This window comes from Mobula hypostoma, chromosome X1 (genome assembly GCF_963921235.1).
Source record: "Mobula hypostoma chromosome X1, sMobHyp1.1, whole genome shotgun sequence".
NCBI classification, from domain to species: Eukaryota; Metazoa; Chordata; class Chondrichthyes; order Myliobatiformes; family Myliobatidae; genus Mobula; species Mobula hypostoma.
The window spans coordinates 19,652,115-19,673,101 of NC_086128.1; the positions used below are offsets into that span (position 1 = coordinate 19,652,115).

Sequence of the window (20,987 nt, forward strand, 5' to 3'; positions counted from 1 at the left end):
CCTGGTCAGACCCCACTTGGAGTACTGTGCTCAGTTCTGGTCACCTCACTACAGGAAGGATGTGGAAACCATAGAAAGGGTGCAGAGGAGAATTACAAGGATGTTGCCTGGATTGGGGAGCATGCCTTATGAAAACAGGTTAAGTGAACTTGGCCTTTTCTCCTTGGAGTGACGAAGGATGAGAGGTGACCTGTTAGAGGTGTATAAGGTGATGAGGGGCATTGATCGTTTGGATAGTCGGAGGCTTTTTCCCAGGGCTGAAATGGTTGCCACAAGAGGACACAGGTTTAAGGTGCTGGGGAGCAGGTACAGAGGAGATGTGAGGGGTAAGTTTTTTACGCAGAGAGTGGTGAGTGCGTGGAATGGGCTGCTGGCAATGGTAGTGGAGGCGGATACGATAGGGTCTTTTAAGAGACTTTTGGATAGATACATGGAGCTTAGAAAAATAGAGGGCTATGGGTAACCCTAGTAATTTCTAAGGTAGGGACATGTTCAGCACAGCTTTGTGGGCCAAAGGGCCTGTATTGTGCTGTAGGTTTTCTATGTATCTGTGTTTCTATGTCAGGCAGCATCCACGAATAGAGAATAAAATAACCTTTCTTCACTCCACAGATACTGCCTGATTTACTGAGTTTTTCTAGTATTTTATGAATTTGTTTTGAATGTTTGTGAGCGAGAGATGTTGATGAGATATCTCTGCTCTTTCAAATAGCATAGGGATCTTAATGCCTGAACTGAAAGACAGCACCTCCAAAAGTGCAGTGTTCTCTCAGTTCTGCACTCATATGAGTGTTGACCAAGGTTGCGTGCTCGAGTCTCTGATGTCTGACTTGAACCCACATCTTTCCACCGAAGACGGGAGAGCACTATCACAGATGACACAACTCTTTCACTTTCAAAACCAGTCTCTAAACTTTTTTAAAAACAATAGAAAAATTGGACGCACAGAGGCTCACGGCACAGAAGACAAATTAACTCAATCTGTCTGTGCCCAGCTCTTTGCCGAAGTAAAGACAAAATCTCCCCCTCCCCCTCCCCCTCCCCCCCTCCCCCTCTCCCTCTCCCTCCCTCTCCCTCTCCCATTCCCCTTTCCCACTCCCCCTTCTCACTCCCCTTCTCTTCTCTCCCCACTCTCCTTCTCTTCTCTCCCCACTCCCCCTTCCCTCCCAACACCCCCTTATCTCTCCACACCCCCTTCCCCCTCTTCCCCCACTCTCCCCTTCTCCCCTACCCCCCTCCCCCTTCTCCCCTACCCCCTTCTCCCCTACCCCCTTCTCCCCTACCCCCTTCTCCCCTACCCCCTCTCCTCTACCCCCTCTCCCCCTTCTCCCCCTCTCCCCTTCTCCCCTCCCCTCTCCCCTCTCCCCTCTCTCCCCCCTCTTTCCCACCTCCCTCCCTTCTCTCTCTCCCCCCTCTCCCTCTCCCCCTCTCCCTCTCCCCCTCCCCCTCTCCCCTCTCCCCTCTCCCCCTCCCCCTCTCCCCTCTCCCCCTCCCCCTCTCCCCTCTCCCCCTCCCCCTCTCCCCTCTCCCCCTCCCCCTCTCCCCTCTCTCCCCCTCCCCTCCCCCTCTCCCCTCTTCCCCTCTATTCCCCTCTCTCCCCCTCTTCCCCTCTCTCCCCCCTCCCCCTCTCCCCTCTCCCCCTCCCCCATCTCTCTCTCCCACACGCGCGCTCTCTCTCTCTCCTCTCGCACCTTTCTCTCATTCAATATTAAACAGTGTTATCATTAAAGATGCAATAGTCTCTGCTTCAACCACTTCCTGTAGCAAAGCATGATTATGCTGTAACCATTGTTCTGTGTTCCACGTAATTACCAGCATATGGCAATTTGTTGTAAGTTTCAGTGGGGAGCATCTGGGTCAAGAGGTTTGGGGTTTGACTCCTGCAGAATTATCAGCACAAAAGTAAGCTGAGTTGTATTATCAGAAAAAGCAGCAACCAAGCAGGATGTAAAAACCATTATGTATCCTTTCAGAGGGATATCAGGGGAAGCATTCTCAGTGTTCTAGACAATAATTTTCTAAAGGTCAGCATCTCAACATTATCTGGACATAATCCCATTGCTTGCAATAGGATCTTGCTGTCTGTGATTTGGCAGCTATATTTCGTACATGACGAGAGACCATACTTCAAAAATTCTTCATCAGCTGTAATGCTCTGGGAATGTGGATCACTACACCAAGGGGTTCTGTAGTGGCACTGCCTCAGAACTCCTGTGACCCGTATTCCATTCAGCTGTCTGCGTGGAGTCTGCATGTTCTCCTTGTGACTGTGTTTAAAGTTTAAAGTTCAAATTTCTTGTACAAAGTATGTATACCATGTGCAACCTTAAGATTCATGTTCTTGTACGCAGCCACAAGACAAAGAAACACATTAGGATCCATTAAAAAAAACCATGCACAACAGGGACTGCCAAGTATCCAATGTGCAAAAGAAGACAAGTTGTGCAAATAGTAAACACAAAGTAAACAAATAATACACAGGAAGTGAGCTGTAGAGTCCCCGAATCAGCTGCGGTGTCAGTCCAGCGCGGAGGCGAGCGAAGCCGGTCCAGCAGCCCGATGCGTTGTTGCTCTGCAGCCGTCAGGGTTTATCCCGGATGCTCCACTTTCCTTCCACATCCCAAGACATGCAGGTTGGTAGGTTAATTGCCTCCAAGTGTGTAGCTGAGAAGTTGGGGGACCAGTGAGAGTTGATGGGCAGGTGGAAGTGAAAAGGCTACAGGGAGATTAATGGGAGGATCGGATTGCTCTGAGATCTGGCATAAGACTCGATGCGGCACAGGTTGTAAGTGAAATAGGTAAAGTAATTCTCTTCCTGGCTTTCTGAGCTATCGTGCATTATATGGGTGGGAAAGCCCCAGTCAGGATGCAGCTTTATATCTAATTACTGCACAAGCAAAATAAATCATAAGCAATAACTGCAGGCCTAGAGACTGGCAAATGACGAGGGCAGTGGAAGGGTTAAGCTGGGGAGGTGCTGAAATGAAGAGGAAGGTGGCTTGCAAGAAATTCGGGATGGGGGATGGTGGTTGGGGTGGAGTTAGTAAGTTAGCAAATGGTGGAAATATACTTCGGAAATGCCTTTGTACAGCCTCAATTACACAGCAGATTGGGTTTAAATAGCAGGGAGGAAAAGCCTCACATTATCTGCAATACAATGGCTTCCTGCAGACTGCCGAATCCTTGGGATGCAGTGATAACACTGCTCTCGTCTTACAATCCCCTTGCAGATGACGGAGTACCAGGGTACTCATTGCATTGTTGCATAGGCCTCTCAGCAGGATGTTTGGAGATCAGATGTATGTCTGCATCTGGCCTGGGAAGGCACTCTCACAGCAGTGGTACAAGAGGACTAATGGATTGTTGCAGATCTCCTGTCGGAAGCTCCTGCCCTAAGTATATTTGGAATGTGTACTGTGTTTAGAAAATGAACCCAATGCCCTCCCTCTGTGTAGGGGTTTTGCTTTTAGCACGCCTGCTTTCAGTCTCTGAAGTGCCTTTTACTTCCAGTGGCCTTGTCAAAAATTAAACATACTTTGCTGTAAAAGTATGCTCTCAAAGTTCTGATAATGGATTACATCATGACACAGGCATTGTTGTTGGGAATTCGAGCCCGCTCAAGTCCACTCAGCATCCAACAGAGGGAACGACAGGTTGATGCTCTGAATGGGTCTCTTTGCCAGAGTCTTGAGACACAAAATTCCACTTGGTGGTGCCTACCTTTGGGTATATTGAATGCTGAGATTGGTTCCAGTCTGGTGTCCATTGCTTGTCAGCACACCTTTGGTCACCAAATTAAGGAGCGTATGGCTGCGTGCAGCACCAGTGCATGTAGATTACGCTGTGAGTGGGTTTGATTATGATGGCAGTAGATGTCCAGTCGAGAAAGCACAGTGCAAGTAGACAAGAAGATGCAAGGGCCACAGCAAGATAGATTGTGAGGTTAGGAGTTCATTTTTATCATACAAGAGGTCTTACTTTATACTTCATACTTTATTGTCGCCAAACAATTGATACTAAAACATACAATCATCACAGCGATACTTGATTCTGCACTTCCCGCTCCCTGAATTACAAATCGATAGTAAATATTAAAAATTTAAATTATAAATCATAAATAGAAAATAGAAAAACGGAAAGTAAGGTAGTGTAAAAAAAACCGAGAGGCAGGTCCGGATATTTGGAGGGTACGGCCCAGATCCGGGTCAGGATCCGTTCAGCAGTCTTATCACAGTTGGAAAGAAGCTGTTCCCAAATCTGGCCGTACGAGTCTTCAAGCTCCTGAGCCTTCTCCCGGAGGGAAGAGGGATGAAAAGTGTGTTGGCTGGGTGGGTCGTGTCCTTGATTATCCTGGCAGCACTGCTCCGACAGCGTGCGGTGTAAAGTGAGTCCAAGGACGGAAGATTGGTTTGTGTGATGTGTTGTGCTGTGTTCACGATCTTCTGCAGCTTCTTTCGGTCTTGGACAGGACAACTTCCATACCAGGTTGTGATGCACCCTAGAAAAATGCTTTCTATGGTGCATCTATAAAAATTAGCGAGGTCTTTTCTTATAACACCAGGACAGAAGCTGTCCTTGAGCCTGGGGATACGTGATTTCAAGTTTTGGTATCTTCTGCCCAATGGGAGGGTGAGAAGAGAGAACGTCCTGGGTGGGAGGAGAGGAGTCTTTCATTATGCTGGCTGCTTTCCGGAAGCAGCCAATAACTATAGACAGAGCCCATCTACCAGAGGCTTGGCTTTGTGATGTACTGAGCTCTGTTCACAACTCTCTGTAGTTTCTCGCAGTCACCGACAGAGTAGTTCCCTTACCAAGCTGTGATACATCTGGATAGGATGCTTTCTAAAACTTGGTGACCGTCAATGGGGCCGTGCTGAATTTTCTTGCCCTTCTCAGAATGTTTTCACCAGGTCAGGTCTGCTCACCCAACTCACTCAGAGCTATTTAAAGATGGCACTGATTAATAAATGTAATTTGCTAATTGATTTCCAAGGGCTTTTGCTTGAACTTAACGAGTGGATGATGATGATGACGACAATGATGATATGACATCTACAGGAATGGTGTACCTTCAGCTAGGGTGCTTCTTTTCATTCCAAAGCTTCTGCAATAGGTTGACTCAGTAAAAGACAACAGAGGCCATGGTGAATGGTCGTTTTCAAGGTGAATAGTGGCATTCCTCAAGGATCAGTTGTAGGGTTATTGTTTTTTGTTTATTTAGTTGAGAGAGTGAGACGGCTTGCATAGCAGGACAAAATGCTCGGAGTTGTATCTGCAACGAGTTAAGCAGTTGGTGGGGGCTGGCATTTTTTAAGGATCAAGAATCAATTTTATTCGACATGTACATTTACATGTATTAGAAGTGTGCTATGGTGTGTTGGCACGACATGTAGCAAAAACATTAACATTCAACAATTATAAAGAATTATATAAAAATAAAATTGAAGATGCACTGACTGATTTTAACACTCCTGTAAGGTTATTGACTTTGCATCCAAATCCTCGTAGCTTGACTCCTGGCACTGACTCCATGGCCAGTCACTTCCTTCTGCCACGAGAACTCCTCAATCCCCGATTAGAGTAGGACAGGGTACGTGGGTACTTCCTCAGTCAAAGCCTCTGTCCCAGGTTGTGCACTCACTTTCACCATCTCCACCTCCAATGCAATTCCTTCTTTGGTTTCAACTTGGGCTCAACACTGACAAATCTCAAGGGTTCAAAGGTCCAATTTAATGTCAGAGAAATGTATACAATATACATCCTGAAATACTTTTTCTTCACAAACAGCCACGAAAACAGAGAAGTGCCCCAAAGAATGAATGACAGTTAAACGTGAGAACCCCAAAATCCCACCCCAGCTCCCCCCTCCCGTGCGTAAGAAGCAGTGAGCAACAATCCCTCCTCCCCCCACCGGCAAAAAAAAGCAAGCATCAGCACCGCCACCCAGCACAAGCGTGAGCTAAGCCATAGCAAAGACACAGACTTGCAGTTACCCTGAAGACTATCGCATTTCATCCGGCATTCAACAAACCACAGGTTCTCTCTCTCCCTAATAAGTGAGAGATAGGTATCCCCCATTTTCACAGCGAGCAGGGAGACATAACAACAACAAACTAGTTTACGATGTTAAAAGTCCGTTTCGTCACTTCTTACCAGCTCTGTGCCTGAAGACCGCAAAGATCTCGGGTCTTCGGGCCCACAGCGAAAGATTTTCTGGACTCCCCGATGACACATGGGTCTCCTGCTGTGACGTTGGCCCTCGATCTGCCTGTCTCCAGAGCCCTGAGAGCTTAGGCTTCCAAACATGATCGAGACTCTCAGGCCGAACCCTTGGCGTACCGAACAACCGCCAGTCCTGAAACCCCAAGAACGGGTCCCATTCCCGCAAAGAACTGAAGTCAGCGTGTAACTCCAGGTCAGGGTCTTCAAAAGAACCCTGGAAGGGAAAAATAAAGATGTTAAGGATGGAAATAGAGCTGTTTCCAAAGATGCAAGCAAAGGGGTCGCCATTTAGTGCCATCTTAACTCCGCCTCCACATCCGGGTATCTGCACTCCTTGCTGAGCTTGTGAGGGAGCAAAGCTCAAGACTGATGGATTTAATTGTGCATCATTTTCCATGCACCTGTTTTTTTTGCCTGCATCCAATTTTATCCCCCTTGATCTTCTGAGAGAGCGCTATGCTGTACTCTGTGCTTTACTGCATTTCTGTGAAGCTTCATATAACCCCACTGTTCAGCCCACATATCAGCATTGATGGATGGACATGACTGGAATGTTATCTTATATTTCTACTCATTGCAGAACATCAGCCCCAAATGATCTAAGATGTATATCTCAAAGAAAAAGTATATATATGATAAGCATTTCATATTTGGCTAGACCACTGCTCCCACACAAGTTCCTGTCTAAGGGGCTGTGGTCTTTGGCTCAACTCATCACTGCTCCTCATCAGCGCACTAAGACCCCACAAGGATCTGGGATGCAAGTCAGCGCTGAATTAGACCAGGACAGGGGTCTGGGTTATGCTGAGCCCTTGTTGTAAGGATTTTCTTTTTGAAAGGGATCTGCATCGGAGAACAACATCACAGTCCTCAATAAATCATTTGGAAACAATCCAATGCATCGTCTGACAAATTGTGCCTAATTGCCATCAGGGTGGCCTGTGAACTGAACCCATTTGCAGAAAGGTCACACATTAAGGTTATGTATTAATTAGCCTCCTCCCTCACTCCCAACTTATTTTTTTTGTTTTCTAAAGGACTCCAGTCTTTACTGCTCATTAGAACTTTATATTTCACTATTATACTTAAAGTTTTTCTTGTTCCACCTTTTGCATCCTCTGCTTTTAATTGTGCAAAGGGAAAGTGTGCTTCAAGGAAGTGTTCTGTATCTCCTTACAAGTGATAGTGTGTAGCATTTTGTTAAGAATTTTTCTGCTGAGTTGTTTGCAGATAAACATGTATCCAGTGTGCTTGGGAAGGTCTGTTGAAAACGCTGCACACAGCATAAACAGATTTTGTGGGTTGAAGGAGATGATGCCAAAATAAAAATAATTCGGAATGTTGTTGATATAGGATGTGAGTTCCGGAACGGACACACATTAGTCCCACTCGCAGTTGACCTCGTCTTGTCACCTTGGCTCTGCATCCTGTTCCCTTTCCTCTCTACCTGATCTGCACCCTCTTCAGTGGGAAGCCCTGGAAGTGGACAGGGAGGAGGGTGGAGCTCCCTCACCCTCCTTGTGTTGCGGGTTTATTGACAATCTTTACAGAGAAGATGCATTTTCCTGCACCCTCAATCGTCCATCTTGATCCCAGTCGGATAACTAAGGCAGACGGTGTGACCCCACAGAAGTAATGGGAGTCTTCCAGGGCAGATGGTAATAGCCCAGGCCTGCTTGGTTCTCTGGACCAAAAGCTGGCCAAGTTAATGGAGAGAGCAGGCATGTTGAGGAGACTACAGTAAGGGAAGGCTGACCTAAGGGTCCACTTGCGACTTTTGCATCTTTGTCAGAGGAGCCTTGTGGGTTGGAGACAATTGTCCAGTACTTGAAACTCTGCTGGCAGCAGCATCATACATCAAAGTTGCTGGTGAACGCAGCAGGCCAAGCAGCATCTATAGGAAGAGGCGCAGTCGACGTTTCAGGCCGAGACCCTTCGTCAGGACTAACAGCAGCATATTCATTTTGTGTTGTTTTTATTTGTTGTGTCTCTGTTGGATCCAATTCCACCACTGTCATCCACACACGAGCACCTCCCAGTGGGATTTGCTGGTTGACTGTCGGAGTCACTAACCCTGGATGGTTTCTGTCTTCCTTTCCTGAGTTCAGAGTTGTCAAGGCTGTCAGCGGTACATTAGAAGTCTGAAATGGATGAACTCAACATGGGCCTGCAGTTAAACTGGGACTCTGTCCTGTCTGTTTGCCAGAGTCACCACACCAGATGCAGCATTTACCCAATCAACAAAGTAGCTGTTTATTTTAGGGTGACTGTATGAATTCTTTTAATTCTTACTTAATCAAATTAGAAAAAAATACATCGCTGAAGGAAATAATATGCTTTTAAATGGGGGGGCAGCATCACATTTGCCGAGATGACAAATGGAAATAGAAGCTGGTGGTAAAGGATGCAGGATGAAATAGGGGCAGTATCAGTCAACCAAGAAGGGGATAATTCTCCTTTATAACAAATAAATCAAAATGGGCTGCAGCAACATCTGTGAGTCCAAGTCATGCCAAATCTATACATGACAAAAAACAGGCTTGCCTGCAGCACACATCCTATCTGATGTTTGGCCTCCATTTCCTGCCTATTACAGGCACAGCTATTTCAGGCAATAGGTGCATTCAGAATCAACAGGCTGAAGTTAAATGGCCGCACACTGCACTGTGCACAGCGCCAGCACAGATGTGAAAAACAGCTCCTGGGCTTCACTTTGCTAGCGTGAGCTGGTGGAGCGGTGGGGGTGGGGTGATGGGAGGAAATGAACTGCTTCCTCCAAATCAGAACAGACAGTCTATTGCCGCTTCTCGATAATGAAAATGGACAGACTTGTGATTGTTCAGGAGAGGCAGGATGTACTGGAAGAGCTCCTGCTTGCAGTCCAGAACCAGCCGTGTCTTCTGGGAGAGGTCTTGCCTGTCTTGTAGCAGTTGGCTTTTTTAAATGTTAAAATTAAATGCCTCCAGTTTTTTTCAAATTCTTCTTCTTGTTGTCAAATCCTTCTGTGGTCTCGCCCTCTCACCCTCTTTCAACATTGTGACCTTCCAAGATCTCTGTCCTTCCATTCCTACTTCTGCTTAAATATCCTGTTTACATCAGAGTAATCCTGGTTCCTCATCCTATTCCCATTTTTTAAAATATTTGGTTGAATATGAACCAACAACTTTATAGTGTCTTTAATGTCAGCAAACCACCAAGATGTTTCACAGGAACATTATACAAAAAGTAGGCCCCTCAAGCCTGCGTTCCTATACAGAAAGATCATGGCTGATGCTTTGTAACTCCACATTCTCATGTTGGGCTCTTGCCCCTGGGACAGATGCGTTGTGGGTATTTATCCAATGATGCAACAATGTCAGCTGATAATGATCTCCTTTTCTATTTTTCACTTACATAGTTCCTCATACATAGGAAAAGACAGTAAAATAGTACAACCGTGGCTGACAAGAGAAGTCAAAGCTATTGTAAAAGCAAAGGGAAAGGCATACGACAAAGCAAAAATTAGTGGGAAGATAGAGGATTGGGTTGGTTTTTAAAAACCTACAGAAAGCAACTAAAAAATTCCTAAGAAGGGAAAAGATGAAATATGAAAGCAAGCTAGCAAATAATGTCAAAGTGGATAGTAAAAGCTTTTTCAAGCATGTTAAAAATAAAAGGGAAATGAGAATGGATATAGGACCGCTAGAAAATGAGGCAGGAGAAATAATAATGGGGGACAAGAAGATGGCTGCTGAACTAAATGAGTATTTTGCATCAGTCTTCACTGTGGAAGACACTAGCAGTATGCCTGATGTTATAGTATGTGAAGGAAGAGAAGTGGGTGCAGTTACTATTACAAGGGAGAAGGTGCTCAAAAAGCTGGAAGTCCTAAGGGTACATAAGACACCTGGACCAGATGAACTGCACCCTAAGGTTCTGAAAGAGGTAGCGTTAGAGATTGTACAGGCATTAGTAATGATCTTTCAAAAATCATTGGACTTTGGCATGGTGCCAGACCACTGGAAAATTGCAAATGTTACTCCACTCTTTAAGAAAGGAGGAAGGCAGCAGAAAAGAAATTATAGACCAGTTAGCCTGACCTCAGTGGTTGGGAAGATGTTGGAGTCAATTGTTAAGGTTGAGGTTGTGGAGTACTTGGTGACACAGGACAAGGTAGTACAAAGTCAGCAAGGTTTCCTTGAGGGGAAATCCTGCCTGACAAACCTGTTGGAATTCTTTGAGGAGATTGCAAGTAGGATAGATAAAGGGGATGCGGTGGATGTTGTATATTTGGACTTTCAGAAGGCCTTTGACAAGGTGCCACACATGAGGCTGCTACCAAGTTAAGAGCCCATGATATTACAGGAAAGTTACTAACATGGTTAGAGCATTGGCTGATTGGTAGGAGGCGGTGAGTGGGAATAAAAGGATCCTTTTTTGGTCAGCTGCCAGTGACTAGTGGTTTTCCGCAGGGGTCGGTGTTGGGACCGTTTCTTTTTATGCTGTGTATAAATGTTTTAGATGATGGAATAGATGGCTTTGTTGCCAAGTTTGCAGATGATACAAAGATTGGTGGAGGGGCAGGTAGTGTTGAGGAAACAGGTAGGATGCAGAAAGACTTGGACAGTGGTGAGGAAGGCAAATGCCATGTTAGCATTCATTTCAAGAAGTCTAAAATACAAGAGCAAAGATGTGATGCTGAGGCTTTATAAAGCACTGGTGAGGCCTCACCTTGAGTACTGTGAACAGTTTTGGGCCCCTCATCTTAGAAAAGATGTGCTGGCATTGGAGAGGGTCCAGAGGAGATTCACAAGGATGATTAAAGGAATGAAAGGGTTATCTTATGAGGAACGTTTGATGGCTCTGGGTCTGTACTCGCTGGAATTCAAAAGGATGAGGGGGGATCTCATTGAAACCTTTCGAATGTTGAAAGGCCTAGATAGAGTAAATATGGAAAGGGTGTTTCCCATGATGGGAGAGTCTAGGACAAGAGGGCACAGCCTCAGGATAGAAGGGCGCCCTTTCAAAACAGTAATCTGGAGAAATTTCTTCAGCCAAAGGGTTGTGAATTTGTGGAATTTGTTGCCACATGCAGCTATGGAGGCCAGGTCACTGGGTGTATTTAAGGCAGAGATTGATGGGTTCTTGATTGGACACGGCATCAAAGGTTACGGGGAGAAGGCCAGGAACTGGGGTTGAGGAGGAGCAAAAAAAAGGATCAGCCATGATTGAATGGCGGAGCAGACTTGCTGGGCCAGGTGGCCTAATTCTGCTCCTACGTCTTATGGTCTAAGAACAATGTAGTATGCATTCCATGTGCTTTGTACCATCTCCACAAGGAAATAAGGATCAACTTTAAGGATTTAAACAGAACTTTATTCACCACATACATTTATATGTATTAGGAATTTGCTGTCACGTGTTGGTCAGGGAGTGACATGCAACAAAACAACATTCAGCAATTATTAAAGAATAAAAAATCATATAAAAATAAAGTTAGAGGTTAAAGTATGGATATGGAATCAGACATACATAAATACCAGCATGAATTTACAACATTATAAAATGACGTTTGAAGTGTTTACAGTACAGTGCAGTGACTGGAGTAATAGACAGAGCGGGTGGGGGGTGGGGTGGAGGAGGCTGACGAGAATGGTTGATCAGTTTAACTTTCTAGGGGAAGAAACTGTCAAAATGGTGAGAAGTTTTTTTTGTTTTAATAGCCCAATAGCACTTTCCAGAAGGGAGTTTTTGGAAAAGGCAATTTTTTGGGTGGGTTGTGTCCACAATGATTTTTCCTGCCCGCTTCTTTGTCGCACGGTTTTGTGCACTTTATGTAGTCCTGTGTAGGCCTGTAGTTTAGTGTAGTTTTTGTGTTGTCTTACGTAGTCTAGTGTAGTTTTGTGTTGTTTCATGTAGCACCATGGTCCTGGAGGAACGTTGTTTCGTTTTTACTGTGTACTGTACTAGCAGTTTACGGTTGAAATGACAATAAAAAGTGACTTGACTTGACTTGTCCTGAACACATACAAGTCCTGCAGTGATGGTAGACTGCAGCCAATGTCCTTTTCAGCTGACCTGACAGTTCGCTGTAGTTTTTGTATGTTGTGAGGCAATGCTGCACCAAACCAGACAGTAATGGCTGATGTGAGGATGCTCTTTATGATGGCAGTGTAGAGTAACAGATCAGTTGATTTAGGCTTAAGGGAAAATCCCAAAGAAGGCAGATATGTTTAGGAAGGGGAGACTTGCAGCTGAATGCATAGCCCCCAATAGTGGAGTGTCTAAAATCCAGGCAAATTAAAGAGACCAGAATCAGAGAAGCATGTAGATCTATTGGGGGGTTTTAAAGCTGGAGGAGGTTGGAATTATGGAGAGATGAGACTATGGAGAAACTCAAAAATGTGGATGAGAGTTTTTTTTTAATTGAGCTTTTGTGTAAATGTAAGTTAATGTGAATAAGATTTGATTTAAGTTGAGACTTAGGAGCTATGTAAGGTTATGGATGATAGACTGATAGATGGCAGCCAGGAATGTGTTGGATTAATGAAAAGAAAAGATGTGAGGAAAGGTTTCAGCAGCAGATGAGAGAGACAGGAATGGTTAAATGATGTTGCAGAAGTAGAAGTAGTTGATCTAAGAGATGGTAAGGGTGCTTGGCCTGAAGGTTATCTTGGAGTGAGGTGTCAATGTCAGTGTCACACTCAGTGTCCAGGGAGGTAAGGAAAGGAGAGAGAGGGGACCACAAGCCACACACTAGGCAGGTTGAGTGGAGAGTCATAAAAGAAAGGAGGGGGAATTGCAAGTCAGTCCCTGACCGCACCATGACCTGCCATATGTCAGATACCAGTGAAATGTCAAGTACGAGAGGGATGGCTTCAAAGTGAGGTCAGAAAGCTCAAAGGAGATGTGTTGGGCAAGTTTATTACCCAGAGAGTGGTTGCTACCTGAACTGTGAAATCCATGGCTATTAGTCGCTAACATGAGCATGTAGGGGATGGAAAGATGTTGACCATGTGCAGCTAGATAGGTTTAATGTAATTTGGCATCACGGTCAGTACAGACATCATGGGCTGAATGGTCTCCTCCTGTGCTGTACTGATCTAAGTTCTATGATTGCCTTTAGCCCACACAGGCTGTTTATCCCAAGTCTGGTGGGTTGGAGGCAGTAATATTGCACTGGTAAATATTAATAATTCTTCACTCCTGCCACATGTAATAGTGTCAAATCAAAGGAACAGAATCAGCCTATGTACACAAGGTTGACAGTGCATTAATTAATTCTATTTTACTCTTTTCTAGGTGGGTTAGAGAATTTTTAAACGATGAAAACCAAGGTCTCAATGTCCTGGTGGACTATCTCTCCTTTGCACAATGTGCAGTCATGTAAGTAGCTTGAGGAGATTTATCTGGTATCACACTTATCCATCTTGGTTGTTTCACGCATCATGTTTTAAATTTCAGTTCTGTTAAAGACTTCATTCTCTGCTTTTCATTTCTTATCTTTGCTGTCCTTGAAATCTTTCAACACCAGAAGTTGGGCACAACAGATGTTAGGAGTGGATTCATTAAGGCAACCTAAACAATTTAAAGTCCCTTGAATACTTTTGCGGTAAGTGAATTGTGTGGAAATGTGCTCTCTTACCTCTTGGGTGGCCCAGTAGCAAGGAGAGTGTTATTTTTCTGCACATCTGTGGTATTTTATATGTAAATTGCAGTGTTAATTGTGGTATCCATCTCCGGCCAGGCTAATCCTGTCACCATGTAGGATTCACCACCTGTGAACAGATTTAATTCCCACCAACCACCAGCTACACTCTGTGCACCTGGGCATCTCACATCTACCTTGGGGCGTTTATCCATCTTGGGCTTCCCCCTGGTGACTTCCACCACAGCAGATTTCCAGGTTAACTTTCCTCACTTTGGTGACAGACATGGAAACCTAACAATTAGGCCACTTGGCCCCTCGAGATCAATCTGCCATTTGGTAAGATCGTGGCTGATCTATCTGTAACTTAACCCTACAGTACCATTCACCCTAAGGAACCTTTCACCCCTATCAAATACCTCACTACCTGTGCATTACAAATATTCAAAGACTCTGTTTCCATCACCCTTTGAGGAAGAGAATTCCAAAGACTCACAAACTGCTAAGAGAAAAAAAGAAGTTTCATCTCTGTCTTAAATGGGCAGCCCCTTAAATTTAACAGTGACCCCTAGTTCTAAATTATCCCACAAGAGGAAACGTGCTCTCTGCATCGACACTATCAAGACCCCTCAAGGGTCTAATACATTTCAACCAAGTTCCCTCTCACTTTTCTAAATTCCAGCAGATACAATTCCAGCAATAAAACCTTTCTCTATAACACAAGCCTCCCACCAATGACCCTCTGGGTGTGAAATACAATACAGGTCAACGCTTGCCACACACCAAGGGTTTTGGAGCTACCCACATTCTGGTTTGCCAAATCCAGGCGAGTTGATTCTTATTCGGGTTACATTTCACACTCACTGGTTTATCAGCAAAACTCAGAGGTCAAGAGATACATCCCTCAAAATTGGCAGCTCTTTCATGTAAATCTTAAATCAGAACATTATGTTTTGTTTGTCAGGAACTGGAGATTAAATTTTCTATGTAGCTTCCACAGACTTTATGATACACTCCCAAACAGCCCACAGAAAGAGAAAATTTGTGTGAGCTTACATTGGTAACTTTGCTTGGATTTTGTTTCCAGAGGGCTTACTAACTACTAATGACATTTGTTTTACTGCTCTGTTTTCATTTCATCTTTGCAGCCTCTCACCATTCTTCGATGCTTTCAGTAACCGGATCTTTTGAATGTGCATTGTTTCCGAAGTGCCCTCTCCCATCCAGCTGCTGCTGTCGATGTACCAACTTTCCATACTTCCATGCTTTTCCACAGCGGAAGCTCCCTTGGGCACATTTTGCGCGTCGGAAAGGCCAGTGGGTACAAATTTGCCTTTGGTTGCAGTGGAATGTGAATCCCCTGATGTACATCTCCCTTTCCCCTGAAATTTGGTCCCATTGAAATTGGCTTCTACTACCAGGCGGAGTTGAGCTGCAATGTAGATTTTGCAGGAAGCCCATCTGCCTTGAACTGGCTTTTTCCAGGGCATGGTTCTAAGGGTTTTATTCTTGGGGCATGACCACTGGTGAGAAATAGTGTGCTGGAATTGGTGTTATGACAGCAAGGTCCAAAAGCACGTACAACTCTTCCAAAGTGACAATCCCACCTTGGCGATCTCCTTGATCCTCACCTAAACTTCTAGCAGCAACCATTTTAATGAATGTGTATTCTCTTCCTGTTGGTATAGTGGAAGAAGATGGATGGGAGCTTCTGTCCTCAAAGGGGAAACATGTTAACTGACTGTGGATGGGGGTGACCAAAAGAGATTTTTATCCCATTGTGACCTAGGTTTGACTTTGACCTTGTGGAGAATGGTGATGATGGTGCACTCGACAAGTCAAAAACCTGGGGCAGGTCTATAGAAGATTTGCACCAGAGCAATGTCCTGCCCCTGGCTTTCAGCAACAGCCTCTCTCGCTCTGCCAGGCAATCTATCTTACGGTATGTACGGCTCGGCTTCTAACAGACGCCAGGGATGTAATGACTACTAGGTTCAGCTGCAGAAAGATCAGCGTCACCTACTCACCTCCTTCCCGCACAAAAAACTAATCCTGACACCTGAGATTAAGTTCCACCTCAGCAGCTGTACAATTGAAATTCAGTTAATCATCTGAATTTGGAGAAAAAAACAGTCTCAGTAATGCTGACCATGAAAGCTACCTGATTATTGTAAGAAATCCAATTGGTCACACATATCCTCCAGGAAGGAAATCTGCCATCGTTGCTGAGTTTGGCCCTATATGTGACTCCAGGCTCAATAATATGGTTGACCTTTAAATGCGCCGGTAGGCCACTCATTCATAGCCAGTTCAACACCAACCTTCTCAAGAGCAATTTCGAACTGGCAATAAATGTGGATTTTGCCCAAACCTGAAAAAATGAATACAAAATGAGAGGAGTATTGTTCAAAGCTCAGTGAAAGTGCTGTTAGCTTGTTTGCAGCCTCTCAGTAAATATCACTACTGTAGATTATACTTCGGTATCTGGGTTCATTTTCAGGCCAAGCTGATGTCAGCACCTTGAGGAATGGGCCTGGGTCACGTCAATCCGTGTCCTTGTGGACATAAAGTTCACAAAGCAAAATTCTCCCTACTTATCAGTTTTTAGTTCTTAGAAGCCAAATGGAAACAAATAGAAAATAAAGCTCACAATGTTTCAGCAGAGGACACACTGCTGAGATAGGTCTTTTCCGGACAGAGCTTTAGTTTTGACTTGTCCCTACGCTGCTTCTCAGCTTGAGTGGACACTGGGTGCCTCGACAGTTTTACGCAGATTTAGATTATTCAGGAGAACATCAATCCACGTGTTCAGTCAAACTGGTGCAGCGCTTGCACATCAATAGACTTGCAGTTATTTTAACAGCCCAGACTGGTGGCTCGACACCCTGTCTGCAAACGGCGAGCTAAAGGGAGGCCTTCCACCGTCTCGGTGAGCCCACTCTGCCCTTTTCACTCACCCTCTGTGCTGGATTCACCAGTCCAGCCCTGGCCTTGGCTTTTACTGCTGCGGCTTGGCGAGGAGCAAAGATCTAGCACGAGCGTCTGGAGCACACATGGGTACTTTGTGAAGCAGATGTGCAGTCAGTCCCACATGCCCGTTATTCTGGCTGCCAGGGCACCACCGTTGGAGAGCAGCATGGCAATCAGAAATGAGCATTTCCTTTTATTTTCTCTCCCCACTCCAAGCACCCTGGGCTATTGTGCAGCAAAGCAAAGTGAACCCACTGATAAGACGGTGTAAATACAGTTCTCCCTAAAAGGGCACGTCAGTAAAGGAAGTGTTGCTTTGCCGGCACTCAGAGAGTGGCTGTCCCAAAAGAAGCAGGAGAAGGTCATTCATCCCCTTGTACATGCTCTGCTCTGAATAAGATCAAGGCTGACCCTACTTTCCTCCACCACCCTCATTTCCTTGATTCCCCTAATATCAAATGATCTATCACTCTGTCTTGAACCTACTCAGCAGCTCATCCCTTTGGATAGAGAATTCATTTTGATTGATCTTTTTTAAGATCTTATCATTCTCATGATGTGGCATCACTGGCAATGCCAATATTTTTGTACATTTTTAATTATGCTTGACTGAGAGGGCATTTAAAAGGAGACCAGACTGGGGCAGGGCAGGAGATTTTTCTCCCTAAAGGACATCAGTGACAAGGGATGTTTGCTGTGCCTCAGTCAAGTGGATCAAGGGCAGCCCTTCCTAGAACCATAAATCCCTCCTTTGCTTCCTTAAAAGAGCTCCAGTCATTAAGACTCTGTTGGCCTGCCCCTAACCACCCTTTTGAATGACAGCGAGCATGGTGATTAGAACAGTTGAAGGTTGGAAGGTCTTGCGTTGAAACCTCCAGGAATAGACACCAGAGGTGCAACACGAGACAAGTGATGAGGTCATCATTCCCTCTCCCAGTCACTGTATTAAACATAAAGGAATGAGTGCATCACCAATATGAACGTAAAGTTCAAAGGACACTAATGAAATTCTTGCACTTATCAAGACTGTAGTGGAATGTCAATCCCAGTGATCCACTTGCTCCAGATCCAGCAAAATGCAAACAAAAAACGGTTGGACACTAAAAGTGGCAATGTTCCTTTTAAACATGTTTTAATGTATATTTATGTACAGTATGTGTGTGGTTTATGTGTGGTATGTGCTTATATAAGAACTGTCAAACTTGAAGACAAATGGGGGCTGCACTACAATTTTTTTTAATACTCAAACATGAGGAATTCTGCTTGACTTTATGTCAAAAGGTTTCGTCACCTTCTCAAGCTACTAGCCAAAACCATTGTGCTCCCAGTTTGACAGATCATTTAAAGGGACAGGGCCACTGCCAGTGATCCACCATGAAGACAGGAGTTGTATTGAACCTTGCTAAACCCAAAGGGGATGGAAGTGAGTAGGAGTTAAACCATTGCATCCCTGGAATCTTGGCTTTACAATGTGCTGATAACTTGCCTGTTGCCTCCTGTATGTGCTGCTGAAGTTTTGTGCCGATACCTGCCATTTCATGGAATGTGGGCTCAACAAAACCTCCGGCCAATCAGTAAGGAACTTTGTACTACAGTTGCCTTGGGAAAGAGCTCTTGTACATCCCACATGTTTAACTTGAAGATTTTTTTTGTCTCTCTTCTAGGTTTATGGCCTTTGGTGCTTTGCAATTATACTAAGCAACACACACACATACACACACACACACATACACACACACACACACACACACACACACGCACAAGTGCACACACACACAAAATGCTGAAAGAACTCAGCAGATCAGGCAATGTCTATGGAAAAGAGTAAACAGTTAATGTTTTGGCTAACACCCTTCTTGAAGACTGAAAAATGGTCTCGGCCCAAAATGTCACTGCCTGACCTGTTGAGTTCCTTCAGCATTTTGTGTGTGTTGCTTTGGATTTCCCACATCTGCAGACTTTTTTATGTTTGGAATTATGCTAATACTGCTTTCCCTGAGAAGTATCTTCTACTGCTCAGAAGCATTGCATCACATGCTGGGAGAAAACGAATCTCCCCAAGTGTAGAGGAGGCCCAGTAGTGCAGGTGTAGAGCTGCTACCTGGCACCTCCACAGATCCTGGTTCCACCCTGACCTACAGCGCTCTCTGTGTGGAGTTTGGATGTCCTCCCTGTGACCGCATGGGTGTCCCCTGGCTGGTCCAGTGTCCACCGACATTCCAAAGGGTTGTGGGTCGGTAGGCTAATTGGCCATTGTAAGTTGCCCCTGGTGAGTAGGTGGGTTGAAGAATGTGAGGGGAGGAATTGATGGGAATGTGAGGAGAACAAAATCGAGATTAGTGCCTGATTCATGTAAAAGTGTGTCTCATGATTGGTGTGGACCTGCTGGCTCAAAGGGCCAGTTGCTATGCTGTGAGCCTTTTAATGTTAAACAACTCAATTCCTAGTGGTTGCTTCACAGCATATTTCTTCCAATTGACGTTCTGACTCAGCCTCCTCCCTCCCCAGCATGGGGGGTGGGGTGTGGAAGCGTTGGAGAGTGTTGCCGTGATGTCTTGACAGTACATTTCTTAATGTTGGTGCCTCATAATCTGCTGGAGTGAACTGCTGTTCAGAAGGTGGGCCTGGTACTGTGCGTCCTCCTGACTCGTGCTCCCTTTCGTTCTATCAGCCTTTGCGACACCACCCATAGAAGCCGAGTTCAGATTGCCCTGAGCCAACCCAAAGTTCATGCCAATTTGCTCCGATTTTTTTTAAACGTCAGAGTATGTTTGAAATTATGTCATGTGTGCCTTCTATGGAGCAGGAGCCCGTGCTTGGCCTAAAATTGGAAAAGCCTGACTTTCTTCAGTATAAGTGAAATTAATAACAGTGACAGCTACCTAGCAAGCCCTTTTATTTATCATCGGCTTCTGCGCAACCCCTGGGTCTCGGTCCTGCACAGCTGGCTCCTGTAATGTTGAGCTGGCCTGCAAAGGCATTCAGTGGAACGGGTAGGGAGTCTGCTGCAAAGTCCAATCAAAATAGGCACTCAGGTCAGTCATTCTACACTGTTTTCCCTGCAATTCCTCAATTCCAATGGCCATGTGCTCAAAAGACCTGTGTTTGGCCATAGGTGGGTCTCCAATGGTTGTTTTGGCATCACTGTGAAGTTTATAATTGTGGTTTTGGTTTTTGAGATCATGATATTAAATACCACGGAGATGACAGTGGTGGGTTATTTATGACCTTCCAGTTTTATGCAGCGTGTGTTTTCCTTCCAACATATGGTCATGTCTTTAGATATTCTGGTGGTGCAACAAGGGGGCATATTGATGGATCATAACTGCTCAATTGACTAATTGTCTATGGGTGGTCGTTTTCCCTTCGACCAATCACGTGGCACGGGCTGCTGTTCCTTTTTCTGTGCATCCACCACTGGCAGACACAGTGACACTCTCGGACTTTGATCTTTTCGCCTGCTTAGTTCAACATCCATCAGGGTGATGGTATGTAATGGGATGTGTTGGGGGAAGAGCACAAGGTGCTGTCCAGTGTTATGGTCTACAGCCTGATGACTAGATGGAGCAATGAAGGGGAAAGCTGTCCAGTCAAATAATAATTAAATAAACAGCACCTCTCCCCAGGAGCTTGCAGCTCTCTGTTTCTAGCCAGCCTGACAGGAGTACTTGTCCAACCCTTAACATCACCGTTTAGAAAGCTGGGGCAGAGCTTGTGTCAGTTCCATTTAAGTCATACCCCATCCAGCACTCACTCCCTCCGCCACTGGTGCCTTGCTGGCGAAAGTGTGTACTGACTACAAAATAGAATAGTTATTCACCTAACAAACAACAGGGATAACGCCACCTTACTCCAGTTGGCTTTAGCATTCGTTTCCGAGCCTCTCAATTTGGACCTTCTGAGGATCCCAGGTACTCACATTTTATTGACTCTGCCTCTCGCCGCTTCTCCCGTCAAGCTCTGAAGGCGACCCTCTCCGCCATGAGGAGGTATTTGGTGTCCCTATCCCAGACCCTTCCACACCTTTGGGACACTTTCTTCGATTTATATACACACATTCTTTCTCTCACTATCCTTTTTCTCCCTCTGACTATACCCCTTGCCCATCCTCTGGGTTCCCCCCGCTTGTCTTTCTCCCCGGACCTCATGTCCCATGATCCTCTCATAT

General features: G+C 45.2%; 1 protein-coding gene across 5 annotated transcripts in view; it reads left to right on the forward strand.

The window, feature by feature from the left end:
* LOC134340532 (formin-like protein 3) overlaps positions 1 to 20,987 on the forward strand; it is a 184,364-nt gene that overhangs the window by 89,642 nt on the left and 73,735 nt on the right. For 4 of the 5 annotated variants that reach the window (XR_010016573.1, XM_063037873.1, XM_063037874.1 and 1 more), the window contains exons 5-6: positions 13,504 to 13,587; positions 15,639 to 15,791. Coding sequence is in view for 4 of the 5 variants with exons in the window: in XM_063037873.1 (XP_062893943.1) it covers positions 13,504 to 13,587; positions 15,639 to 15,791 (237 nt within the window). In the remaining variant the exon portion in view is untranslated. The remainder of the gene's footprint in view (positions 1 to 13,503; positions 13,588 to 15,638; positions 15,792 to 20,987) is intronic. The other variant, XM_063037877.1, reaches the window with a different exon arrangement.